The sequence below is a fragment of the Acipenser ruthenus genome, chromosome 23 (assembly GCF_902713425.1).
Source record: "Acipenser ruthenus chromosome 23, fAciRut3.2 maternal haplotype, whole genome shotgun sequence".
Taxonomy (NCBI): Eukaryota; Metazoa; Chordata; class Actinopteri; order Acipenseriformes; family Acipenseridae; genus Acipenser; species Acipenser ruthenus.
Window position 1 is genome coordinate 3,759,040 of NC_081211.1, and position 13,737 is coordinate 3,772,776.

Here is a 13,737-nt window from a genome sequence, read left to right on the forward strand (position 1 = left end):
AATCCTCTGAGGCCACATTTCAATTACAAATAAGTCATATGCAATAAAATCAACATTTGTGGAGGTAACTGTATTACCAACAAACATAAAGCACAAAAACAGGAAGTCATTATGTGAAATATTTATGTTCCCAGGGACTCCTGTTGTTTTCTCCAAGGGGGAGCGGGGGGAAGGCGGAGGGGGTTGGTCTACAGACTGGTTGGCGTTTCTCACTTTTAATCAGTAAAAGCTCCTAATAGTGATAATGTGTAGATGGTATTGTCATTGTTTTTTTCATAGACTAGCGGACAATCTGTGTGCTAGGTTATAATGGTAACTGTAATAGGTGCTTTCCAGCTTGAAGGCATTTCCTTCCTAGCGTAAATGTAAGCTACAAATGGCCAATACATCTACAGTAGTAGGTGCAAATACTATGATACATATCATATTGTGACTTTACGATATTGGAATCACTCGCTAGTAGCTCAGCAGTTGCAGGGGAGTCTGACTTTGATTAGTTTGGCATTTTACCCTTTGTGACAATGGTTTGAAACCAATCAGGGTCTAAATAACTGAAAGTAATCTCTGTCTGCAGTTCATTTAGGACCTCAGTCAAATTAGCCCTGTGTTCTCCCAGTTCAATTTCCAGTGGACAGCCATCTAGATCACAACACCTCACTGGTGTTGACACGCATTGATTGGTCTAATTCAGCAGTGTCAAGTAACTCAGCTAAGGAAGGTCAAAAGGACAGAGCATCACAAAAACTACATATACTAGAACATGTCACTTCCATCGTTCATACATGCATTGAACTGTTCGTCAATCAAAGCTTTCTATTGGGTCTCACCATAGAGCATTTTAAGAAATCTCTCAAATATATTGTCTTCACTAACATGTTGCTAATAAAACCATGCTGTAAGGAAACAAGGGCTTACTTAGATGCATGTTACATTAAAAACTCTCTGGGCACCCATATAGAGTCAAACCTGTATGACACCCTTTATATCCTTTTCTTTTCTTGTCTTTTAACATCAATCCAAGGGCAGATAATACAAATCCAGTTCCTCAAAAATACAAATTCTGAATGTGTTGTGGAGTCCCTATTTACAACATTTATTTTATTTTATGTTTTTTTTTTTTTTTAGCTTGTCCAGCTGAATTCTACAAAATGTCCCCTCGGCAGCAGGAGTGTTTTCCGTGTCCTGAGCACAGCTACACGCAGGAGGAGGGGTCCACCATGTGCCATTGTGAGGAAGCCTACTACAGAACCCCTCAGGACTCCCCATCATCAGCCTGCACCAGTGAGTACAGAACCAGAACCTGCCAAAGACAGTGTGGCCCCAGTTCCCACACAGAGCGGCTTTCAGAAGTATACCATTAGTGAGAAACATGCTGTCATTTTTATATATCCTCTTCACTTTGCCAGAATATTTTTTTAAAGATTAACAGAACTGTTGAACACAGGTATTAAAAAATCTACAATAGCCTTCTTGACTTCGTTATTATTATTATTATTAGTAGCATTAGTATTACTAGTATTATTTTTAGTTTTAATCTATCAAGTAACTTTTATTTCTTCAGGTGCTGTGCATTATCATTTTAAACAGCTAGGCAAATCTGCCTAGGTGTCAATTTCATGAAACCCTGTCCTTGATTTAATAGGACCTTTAGCTTAAATAAGTCAAACCTGCAGGATTATCATCCTGATCCTTTCCACACTGGCTAATTAACATTTAACACATTTAATTATTAACATACACACACAGCTGACTACATTATGGGAAAAGGGTAATTTGATATGACTTCTTATGAAATATGTATGTCTCCTAATCAGCACCATGGACAGCTTCCTTAACTGGCACTTAAAAAACCAAAAGCTATTTTCAAAACCTATAGGAAACAACTATTTTAATTGAAATAGTTGTTTCCTTAATTAAAATAGTTGTTTCCTTGACTTTTAATGTCAGTTTTGACAGACTGTGCACAGTTTGTGGTAGCGATACAATATGTCTAAAACACATTTCACTATTATTCCCAGGGCCTCCTTCTGCTCCCGTTAACCCTGTGTACAGCATGAAGCAGTCGACCGTCATTATAGAGTGGGGTCCCCCTGAGGACTCGGGGGGCAGAGGGGACATCTCATACAGCGTTGTGTGCAGCAGGTGCTCTGGCCCTTCAGGGCAGTGTGAGCCCTGTGGCAGCAGTGTTGGCTTTGTGCCGCAGCAGACAGGATTGGTTGACAGGACCGTTACTGTTGTGAACCTGTTACCACACACGAACTACACATTCCAAGTGGAATCCCTGAATGGAGTATCAGGCTTGAGCCCCTGGCAGAGACAGTACGCCCAGATCAATGTCTCCACAAGCTTGGCAGGTAAGTGGAACTTTCATGCTTGATTTAGACACATGTAACCTACTCGCTAAAGCTCTTTGTTCCGGATTTCAATTATTGTGCCACCCAAAGTACCCCTCAAGCCACTGAATTCCATTACGATGGATAGCTTAGCCTCATTTCCCTAACCCTGCTGCGTTCAGAGGCATCTCTGTCTGGTATTAGTCAAAGTAAATGCAGGGTGGATATATGAATACATGAAAGAATATCGCCAAGAAACTGTCTCAAAATGATGTTCACTGTAACACTAAAGAAGGAGGTCACTGCTTTCTTAATTCTAGTTTTAGTTTTAGCTGCATGGACGCTGGCTATTTTCCCCACAAAACAAGCTTCTTTGTGAGAATACCAGTAATTATTATATTTATTCTTTGTGTTAGATGGCTTGTATCAGTACTGTGTAAGATACAAACTGATTTTCACCCCCTCAAGGCCAGTAAGTTCACTCAAGGGCAGCAGTGCTGGCCTCTAGTGGAGTGGATACCAGCTTGTATTGATCAGTGCCCGACAGCATATTCAACAGAAGGGCATTTTTTTTTAAGTTTTAATTTTTTGTTGTATTAATGATAATACAGCAATAATATGGCTGCAGGTGATATTTTTTACTTTAGAAGGCAACAACCTTTTAAAAATCCATATAGTGTACAGATTAAGGTTTACTACTTTTCTGTTGTTTATTGAAAAGTGAACTATTTCTCCATTCTCTTGTTGAACAAAAGAATGAGATCTTGAATATTAAACCCCCTACTGTTAAAAATAAAATGTTAAATATATCATTTTAAATACGAGTCAATGATTTTTTTTTTATTCCTAAACAAAATGAACTGACACGCCAACTTTCTTTGCAACAGCAGCCTGAGAAACCTCAGGAGACTCCTTCTTCTTCAAGAGTTCAACGTGCTTTACACAATTTACACAAGGCACAGTGTAATCCCGTACTCACTGCACTGTGCTACGCGACCTATCTTGCTCTTGTTCATCATTTGAAAATACTGTATCCTAAATTAAACGAAGTGACGTCCCAATTAAACAACATAAATTCCATTGGGAAGAACCATTCCCAGAGTTGTATCCCATTTAAGCAGCAATCCCGATTATCCGTATCCCGATTAGGCGGTGCCGACTGCAGTACAGTATTTCATGTTAGATTTTGAAATGTCACATTCAGTATATGGAACATTATTCAGCAGGTTTCATTCGGATTTATGAAGCAAAATGAGTTAATTCTATAGGGTGATGGAAAACCTTTGGCCTTAGCTGTACATACCGTCACTTATCTCTTTAACACGGGGGTTTATCCCCATTGGAGTAAAATAGCAACAAGGAGCCTATTTTTAAGCAGAACTATTTTCTTTTTTACATGAAAACTGTAATGATGACTTGGGGGCGGTTGGTTAATAGGCACACCAATTGATTTAGCTGGAAAGGTGTTGTTTTTGTCTGCAGTGAAGGTGGTTTAGGGAGTATGTATTAGGTGCCCTGTAAAGATTGATTTAAAGGTTGTTTTGAGCACAGTGCAAGTCTAAAATATATTTGATTGAAACACTTGTTATCGACCAGGCGAGATGTGTTGATTGCGTGGGTATTTTCTTTATGCCACAGGCGGTGTAACAATTGAATTTTTTTAAGTTGACTTGCTGCTTTTGAGTGATTTCTTTAAGCTGACCCTTGGGACTGAGTGCCAAGCTTGACGCCATACACTCTACAGCATTGATTGGATTGTGCAGTGCTTGGCACAGGAGTACAAATTGAAGATTTATTTTATTTTATTCTAAATTGTGTGATTTCACCCATAAATAAACAAATATTTAAAAAAATGCTCAATCAGAGGTGAAACTTTAAGAAACTAAGTCAAGCAGACAAACGTTTCAGCTAGTGCCTTCTTCAGTACACTTTATAGTTTTACCTTTTAAATTGTACTTTTGGTGAAACCTTTTCAACAGATATGTTAAAAAAAGACACACATAGTCTACAAATACATAGACATAGAAATATCTTAGCTGATCCAATTTAAAAGATACGACCACCATGTCCATACATATGTGGACCAGCATGGCCATTCAGACTTCATATTGTGGTGTTGAATATGCTATCAGAATTGTATAGTATAAAAAAAATGTTTTATATCAATCCTCTGCCTCCTTTAAACTATTCATTTTAATAATCAGTAGATGCCTTACTGTTGAAAGGCACCTGACTTGTCCCAATTTCCTGCTTTTTCCATTTGTCATTTTATCTTATTGAAAGTGACATCTAAAGGTAAGCTGTTTTAACTGGCAGGCAGCTGTGTGGACACTGGAGGCTTCCAGCTTTTTGTTTCTCTTATCTGCTGTAATTATTACTTTTGTAGAAACTACAGGCTAGCCAGGATCCTCGCTCACCGAAAACAATGACCCATGTCTTTAGAGGCAAAAATGAATGAAATAAGATCATTATTAGCAATTCTGTACGTATTTTAAGACTAAATGAGGCTAATCCTTGCAAACGAGCTGTGGGAAGTGGTCAATGACAAATAGTGGTCATGGAATAGGCAGAATGATATCATGCCAGTCAAACACTGCAATAATTTAAGAAGTAATCCCAAGTACTGTATCTCTGAATTGTTTTCAGTATACAGTATAGCTTCAATCCAGCTTCAATCCAGCCTTTTAATGACTCACAAACTTTAAGTGAATGCAGTACTATCACATACCAAAGCGTCTCAATGCTTACTGACTTGGCTCATGTCTAAATTACACTTTCACATACATTATTAAAAAAGGTCAAGGCAATGAACACAAAAATCTCTACCAGTGCATGCAATGTACACCAGAGAAGGCCTGTTGTATTCTTCATATTGTATTTATTTTTTTGGATTAGTTAATTATAGTTTAGAACAGTTGAACCAATTGCACAGTTGATCGAACACAGAAATCCTACACACGACTTGCTCTGTAAAAGATTACTGATCCCTGCTAAATAGTTAACTTCATGCTGACAGAATGTATCAGTGGGAAATCTCAGTGCAAGCAGATGTAAGATACTTACCTTTTCGAAGGATTTGGTGACCCCCGTATACATAATGCCGGTACCCAAGCGTTGGGGAATGAGAAGCCAATCTGTGACTTTTTAAAGGGTGTCATGTACTGTGAATAGCCCAGCTGAGGTTCTGCAAACATGTCTGCAGCTGGAAGGAACAGAGACACTGGCCACACACTGCCAGGAACGATATAGAGACCCCTGGCTCCAAGCCCACCCTTGAGGTCTTGCCAATTTTCAAAATAATTACAGTTTTTTTACTGGCACGTCTTTAACTCAAATTGAGAATGGTGAACTACAACAAGTATTAGTCGATTAAACACTGTACACAACTTCAGTCTCTAATAAACACACACACACTGCATGTCATCTAAATGTGACTATACTTAACACTGCAAATTAGCTATTGAACAGCAGACAGACCTCCTGGTCAGTAATCTTGCATGTACTTTTCAATGTCAAACAAGGTCTTTTAAAATGCAGGTTTTATGATTGTGGACGCTTGGAACCAAGGCCATGTACAGTACTTAGGAGAGCGAGAGAACATAGAAACTAAACCCGATATGCTTCATCGCTCCATTTTACTATCATAATAAGATTATAGCTACATTTTATGATTGAAGAAGGTTTAGTCTACAGTTGAGTGCCACCGAAATGTGATATCTGTAAATATGCTGCAGCATATTGAATTTGTGCAAGGGAAATATAATCATTCCCATAGTGATCATCTATTCCAAAGCACCGGGAATTGTATTTGTACAAACCATTTAGAAGTTAAACAAAAACAGCGTGGTTATTACTGGATGCATTTAATTTACAAGATATGCGATAGGACTTGGCATTTCAGTTCATTGATTCTCCAAAGACATTGCTCATCATACATGTAAGGTATGAAATGTAATACTGGCACCCAAAGCATTGATACTTATCTTTGTTTATTCATGTTAAGAGGAACCATTAACATTTGTAATGTACAGAGCCTTACGGTATTATATGCCAATATCACGTTAGACTCCCAGTGTCCTTCTTAACTATCCCATGACAAGATTGAATAAGATGATCTTTGTATCTCCATTTAACCCAATATTGAGGTGAACAATGAAATATACTGAGTAATAACCAGCAATTTCTCTGTAGCTGTGCAATACAGTGAATGGCCCTAGGATGTAGAATGTAATAGAGGTATTATGATCTAAACGCTTCTGGGAAGTGGTTGTCATTCTACAGATACAGTACATGCATGTTCTTGTTATTCAAAATGTACTGTTTCTGTGGGAAGTGATTCGCTGGACCATGTCTGATTTGTTTCATTTATAAAAGCTCCATGGGAGTTGAAGAACCCATTTGTTGGAGTAATTCATGCAAAGGGATAATTTATGGTGCCACTGTTTTAGATTTTGACTGGCTATAAAACAAAAAAAAGAAACAAGTATGATTTATCACCCATTGTAATTGATAAATGACCGTTTGAGAAAAAAAAGAAATGATGCATTTAATAACAAAAAAAAAATAACAATGTATTGGTTGCCTTCAATACATCCAGCATGTATAGGCTCATTCTTTCAGACCAAAAACAAAAAAAAACAAAAAAAAATGACTGTAATGTGGTGTGTTGTTGGAAAGCATTTAGTCTTCTATGCTCTGGTTATATTTTTCGGTCCACGCTTATTTATGAGATTGCTCATGACATTTGATTTGTCTGGAAGACAGGTCTAGACTGTGTATTCAGCGGTCACAGCAAAATAAAAATTATAATGGCTGCAAGCTGCAGTGTCCAATGTTACACTCAAATATAGTTCTTTGGTGTCTGTTAACAATGCCCCATCGTTTTAGTCTTCCTTCCTTCCCTAAAATCAACTTCCAAATTGGTACACTGTCAACCAGCAGCAGTATGAGGTTCTAAAAAACATATCAATCAAGCTCTTCCATAGTTAAGGAACAACTAATGTTCCTACTGAAGCAAAACAAATGTTATACTGATAATCGCTAATAAATTGTCCATTTACCCTTGAAAATGTTGTTGGTTACTCCACAACTAACCCTTACCAGTCATACACCCACTTACCTGGCATGTAACCATAACATGAATAAAGAAAGAAAAACGAAAATAGTGTTGTGTCTGAAAGTGGCATTTGGCAATACAGGGTTCAAGTAATAATGTTTAATATGGTACTGTATTGGACTTTACACCCTAAGGGCTGAGACATCTGTGGCTCACATCCTGTATATGCTTTGCAGGGGGGGAAGGGGAGGGGTGTCATAGATCTCTGGGTAGTTTTTTTATGTGAAAGACCAGCTGTGCAAACTCTCAAAAACGTGTTATCAAAAAGCCAGTCATTGATCAAAAGTATTTTGAAACTCAAAACTTGATGTATATGCATAACCAGCTTCTGACACTTCTGTTATATGCTGGGTAAATGCACCAGCTGCGTGTTACTGCCTTTTCTCTTCTTATCTTCAATAATAATCAACATTCTTTAGCAAGCTGGTAGATGTTGCCCAGTTATTCTAAAGTGTAATGCATATTCTAAATTAAATATCACATTTCCTATCTTCCACAGTCATTTAACAGTCATTCAGCGTCATTAAGAGGCACTTGCTGCAAAGTGTTACTTGCTTTTATTAATTCACGCAGTTACGGTTCCCTTTCAAAGACCAATTATGAAATAACTAACAATGTTCCTGCCTCTTTAGTTGTAATGTGTTACATGAATCAAAGTCAGTTTCTGTGTCTCATTGTGGTATTTTGATGATGATGTACGGTATTGCAGGTTGAAGCAGTGGGAAACACGTATAACCTGTTTCACACTCATTAATTGTCTTGCTACTGTGTCAATCCCTTTAAAGGTAAGCAACACCATCTACAGTAAGACACCAGTAGGCCTTCGTACAGCAGTTGATTTTCACTGGAGGTCTTCTGTCCAACTTCTGACCAGGTTCCAACCTTGCTTAGCTTATGGATCTGACTAAGCTAGGCTCCAAGGTGTACTAGGTATCATTGTAAACACTCTCCAATCGATTTTATTACTGCCCCCTTCTTGGCCCAAGCAATACACTATTTGGCCAATTAGTTTGGCACAGACTCTATGCCAGACCAAAGTAAACTTGCCTCTCCTCTTCTATTATTGACTTACATACAGTACTTTCACAATAAACCAGATAAAGGTTTTTTGGAAGTCACTGTACTCAAAGTAATGAATTGTGGTGCACAGGAAAGATAATAGCCACAGTTAAATCAGGCGCATAAACAAGGACTTGCCAGCGGTATCAGAATATTAAAACCAGGTTTTCTTATTGTGACTTATGAATAACCCTGCACAAATATATATTTGGGTTCAGGTAAGGGGATGCTAGAACAATAATGTTCTATATTAAACAACATCCACAAAAATGAGATGACTTTTTGCACTCCGGAGTTGAGGCAGTCCTGCTTGGCTGAGCAGAGTTATACTCCTGCCACTGCGGCTACAGCCTTAGCATCGAAGAGTGGTGGGGATGTGTTCGTTCTGGCTGAGCATCCAGCATGCTGTGAGAGCAGAGCCTGGGGGGAGTGCAGGCAAGAGGGTGTAATCATGTACTTAAACACCAGCTGGGAGGAAATTGATGAGTGAGACAGAATAGAGGTGACAGAACGGGGGAGAGGTGAACCCAATGAGGTGCGGTCTAATGTGAGGTGTTGCAGACTCTGAGGGACAAAAAGAATCTCGTGCAGTTTTGCACTGCACCACATACTGTATCGCTACCTGAGTTATTTATCTGGTATCACAAGATGTCAAGCAGGTTTACAGAATTCCGCTTGAAGTCAGTTACTGTAGCTTAGCCCAGTGGAGAGCAGTGGGCCAACCCCCATGGTTTCAAGTCCTTGGAAAGTCAGTTTAGTGTGTGACCTTGATACAACATGGACAAGGTCGTGCACTGAACGGCACTCGGTTTTCTTGTTAAAGAAATGTTTTTGGAGATCAAATTCTTGTGGTGATCATTTTTGGATCACAAATATATATATATATATATATATATATATATATATATATATATATATATATATATATATATATATATATCATTTAAACAAGATTATATGCATTAGATTCTGTAATACAACAATTAAAAAGTCCTATATCATTTTGTTAAGGATCCACAGACTCAGCTAAAAAAAAAACTCTAGTAAGCGTATCTATTAGGCTTGTGCATTAACCTGGATCCCAAGCCAAATGCTGGGTTGATTCTACTGCTGAGCTAATGAAAAGCTGGGGAAGATAAGTTGCCTCACAGTGTAACTGGTCTCTTTAAACATATCTCAGCCTGCAGCGTTATCACCTTGATTAACTCTTACATTATTTAAAAAAAATCTATAATATTTGGGAGGAAAATAAACGGGAAAAGTCTGTTGGGTTGTTGAGTAAAGTGTGCTGCTACTTTTCCAGGGAGGTGTCTGCCTGTAAGTGGTTAGTCTGTCTCTGTAAAGCGTTTTTGAGACATTGCTCCTGTGGAAAGGTCCTTTATAAAAGGCAAGTTTATCCTAACAGAAACAGACTATGGCCGAATAAAAGAGCTGCAGTCTAGCTGCATGGGGAAGAGCTAAGGGAGAGCTCAAAGTTGAGAGGAGCGAAAACAAAGAGACGATTGCTGCCCTTTTCTTTTGTGTGTTTTGTTTGTTTAAATCTTTATTTGTGTTTATTTGATAAAACACTGAGCGCCTCAGTTTCAACCCCAGTACTTCCTGTCTGTGTGTTCCTTCCGGGTCTGTGACGTCATCCACCAGTCATCTCTTCCACCCACTTCACACAGCTACATTTATTTATGCAGAGCTTCTGATAACCCTTGGTGTTTACTATTTTTTTTAAGAGCAAGTACTGAAAAATAAAGCCAGTGTGATATATTGTTATATGCAGGTTATATAGTTTTCAGAAAGGGGCGCTATGGCAGAAATTAGTTGCAGTTTGTATGACCGTAACTGTGTGTTCCTTTGACTTGTACTTCTTGACAACATCTTGGTATCAGTGTCTCTGTTACCATCCTTGACTGTTTTCACTTAATTAGTGTGAGTCAAGGTCCTTTGTAGTTGAAAGAAAATAAGGCCTCTAACTACAGCGGGAGAGATAGTCCTAGAATTTAATGAACCTCCCCCTGTACTAATCAGCTGTAGTTTACGTCTCAGGGGCCCAATGCTGGTCTTGAACTGTAGTTTATGATGACTCCGCTTCTTTCACTGAATGCTTCATCGGAAAGGAAATTCCCAGTATTGTTTTAATTTGCAAATAGTTTAGGAACGTCTCCTTCTATCATGCTTACCGTCACTGGCTAAGACGATTCTTCAGTTGTCAGTTCTCATTCACGGTTGTTTTGTTTGTTGGAAACATTTAAAATGTCTTTCAGCTCAAGTAGGAGAGGAATTCCAGGTGACTTTACATGAAGTGATTCCCTTTTGAAATCTCTGCAGTGTAGAAATCACTTTTGGAGACCACATAATTCATAAGGGTGTTTTGATAGATAGGCAAGCTGCTGTTTTTTAAGAAAATCCTGTGAAGGAAAACAAGCAAATTTGGTGAGCAAGGCAGAATATCTACTACCCAATAGCTAGGTCATTTCTTCAGTGTGCAGTTACTCCCTTTCTCTGTGAAACTACAGGCCTGACTGCCAAAAAGAAGACGGTCTGACATGTCCTTATGACAGAAAGATGTAGAACTTGTGATAGGTTTGAGATTATTTGTAATTATTAGGGAGTGGCCTTATATGATTTTTGTGTTTAGGTAATTGAATACCCCAATTAGCACCAGTCTTGCACTGCCTCATTTTACCTTTGGTAACAAAGTCAACTATTAGTGCTAGTCAGGGTCTGAAACCAGACCATTGTGTTTTTTTTTTTTTATTTGATTTTTTATAGAAAATATTCAGACTAGGCCTACATTGATGCAACAAAATTAATTTGTAATTGAAAAGGTACATGCAGTTGCTATTTGTTCTCTTTGTATTTCCTTTTCACCAATATATGGGCAATAGCACTAAAGGGGGTCATTTGGTGAGCGAGTCATTACGGGGAGATAAGCACCCAGAAAATTAAAACAATTCTTTCTTAAATAATAGACGCTCATCCTGTCACATATATGTAAAGCATGTAATGACTAAACTTCACAGTTCATGAACACGCTTCACCCTATGCATACCTACAGATACAACATGTTTTAGGCAACAAATAAAAAACATTAAGGAAAGTAACAGAAAGATAGGTACTTGTACTGAAAGCTTTCAAGCTGATCCCCAAATGCAATTAAATTGGTTCCTTTTCTACATCATTTGTTCATCATAGATGTTCTTACGTTAATGATGGCTATTCAGCGGTCAGCGGTCTGCAGAGTATGGTGGTATCTGTTTACTGCCTATTGCTAAGTGACAACAATAGCGGCAGTTAAGAGGACAGTCTAAATGACCAGCTGTAGTGGTCAGTTTTCCAAGAACAAGAGCTACATCATCTTTATGTAGACTGTTTCAATTTATTTTGATTGATTCAGCCTGTTATTAATAATTTCCCCGCATTGTGTGCTTTAAGCATTCTTCCATTTAAGGCGTGTTTTGATTGCTCTGCGGTGTAATTAATTGTTTGTTATGCCCTGTGACATCCTCATAAGACAAAGGCACTGGAAGTAGCATTTAACAAAGGGTCATTCTGGGAAAACAATTGAAGGTTGATGCAGGATTTTCCTCAACAGCATGAAATGCTTTCTTGGTTCTTAACATTTCTGATAGCAAGTGCTACTCATATAAAATACCATGAGCCTCAGAGGTCTGGTTATTCCATTCTTATCTCCCAATATGGAAATCCATTTCATATCCAAAGTTAATGGAGATAAATGGAAATCATGTTTTGCCAGGCAATTTAATTAAAAAGGAAATGTGCTTTGATTCTGCTGGAAATCATTTTATTGGAGTTTGATCATATACCCATAAATTGCTTTCCTTTTTGCCTGTGCTTTTCTTCAAAGCTGTGTCTAAAACAAGGTAATTAAAAGGTTATGACATCATTTAGCAGTCGTATTTGAAAAACATTCTCAAGGGCTAATTGTGATAATGGTTGAAGGCAGTTAAACTCAGCAAGAGTCTGAAATCACATTTGAATGGCTGTAGGTCAGGGCAGCACAAGGTATTAGCAAGTCTCCTCTATTTCCCAACTTACAAACCTACAACACTGAAATAAATGCAATCCTAACAGTAGGTCAATCCAGTATTGACATATATTTTTGTTCTTCAAAATTTGGCAGTATTGAGTGTTTAATAGTTGTGGATAACGGTGTATGTTTGCACCATTTAAAATACGCTGTATTAAAAGCTTGGGCAGTATTGTATAACTATCTATTTTTAGTCCCAAGCTTAATTTTGATTTACGTAAAAAAAAAAAAAAAAAACATAGAATGTTATTATATTACTATGTACAATACTGTTTGGAAGTGTTATATTTGTGTGTTTGGTTTTTGGAAAACATGTACCCAGTGCAATATAGATTGAGTAGAATCTGTCAGTCTGGGTACAGCATGTATCATAATTGTGTAGTTTAGATGTAAATGTATTTGTCGCTGGCCTGTACTTTATTTGATCTGGATTACAAAATGTCATTCTGCAAAATGCAAAGACCTTAGCTCTGAGACGATTTGATCCTGGGGGAGCTTTTATTGCCAAATACAAAGCACTTTTTCAATTTCTGTGATCATATAAATGATAATACCTGTCTCTCTGTACCAGATGCCTCTGGCTGTGAAAATACACAGTGCCATATTCATTCCGGGCATTTGACCCAAATTAAATTTCAGGATAATAGCAGCAAGAGTTTGCATTTATTTTAATATCCGGCACAAATTTATTTTAACCCTGTTTGACTATTGGAATACTAATTGCTATGATGAAAGAGAAACAACATGAGTCTAGAGAAACAAAAATAGTGGGCAAGAACGGTCAAATAATGAGAGGAGCAGAACCAACAAGAGAATGACAGAGGACACATACAAAAAGATATTAAACAGGTAAGAATAAAAATATTCTGAAATGTAGATAATTATCCAGATGAGCTTATGGTTTAATCAGTAGTTTATTTCCCAGTGCTCCAGCATTCTGTAATAATGGACAGACAGAGATGTCAGTATAGGAAATTCAAAGATTGTTTGAAACACATTTTGATAAAATATGCAATCTTATGCATTGAGAAGTTTGGAAGAAAAGTCAATCAGGAATTGGCAGTGAATTCTTATTAGATATCGAATACTAATCCTGAGAAACATCTACCATGGTCCCTAAATAAAGGTGCACAAAACCGTACAGTCTAAGTCTTAGTAGAAAAAAAAAATAATACAGTACATCAAAG

General features: G+C 37.7%; 1 protein-coding gene across 3 annotated transcripts in view; it reads left to right on the top strand.

Annotated features, from left to right (window-relative positions):
• Positions 1 to 13,737, top strand: part of LOC117413453 (ephrin type-A receptor 7-like) — a 111,369-nt gene that overhangs the window by 64,298 nt on the left and 33,334 nt on the right. For all 3 annotated transcript variants that reach the window (XM_058997495.1, XM_058997493.1, XM_058997494.1), the window contains exons 4-5: positions 1,126 to 1,281; positions 2,019 to 2,354. In XM_058997495.1, the coding sequence (XP_058853478.1) occupies positions 1,126 to 1,281; positions 2,019 to 2,354 (492 nt within the window). The remainder of the gene's footprint in view (positions 1 to 1,125; positions 1,282 to 2,018; positions 2,355 to 13,737) is intronic.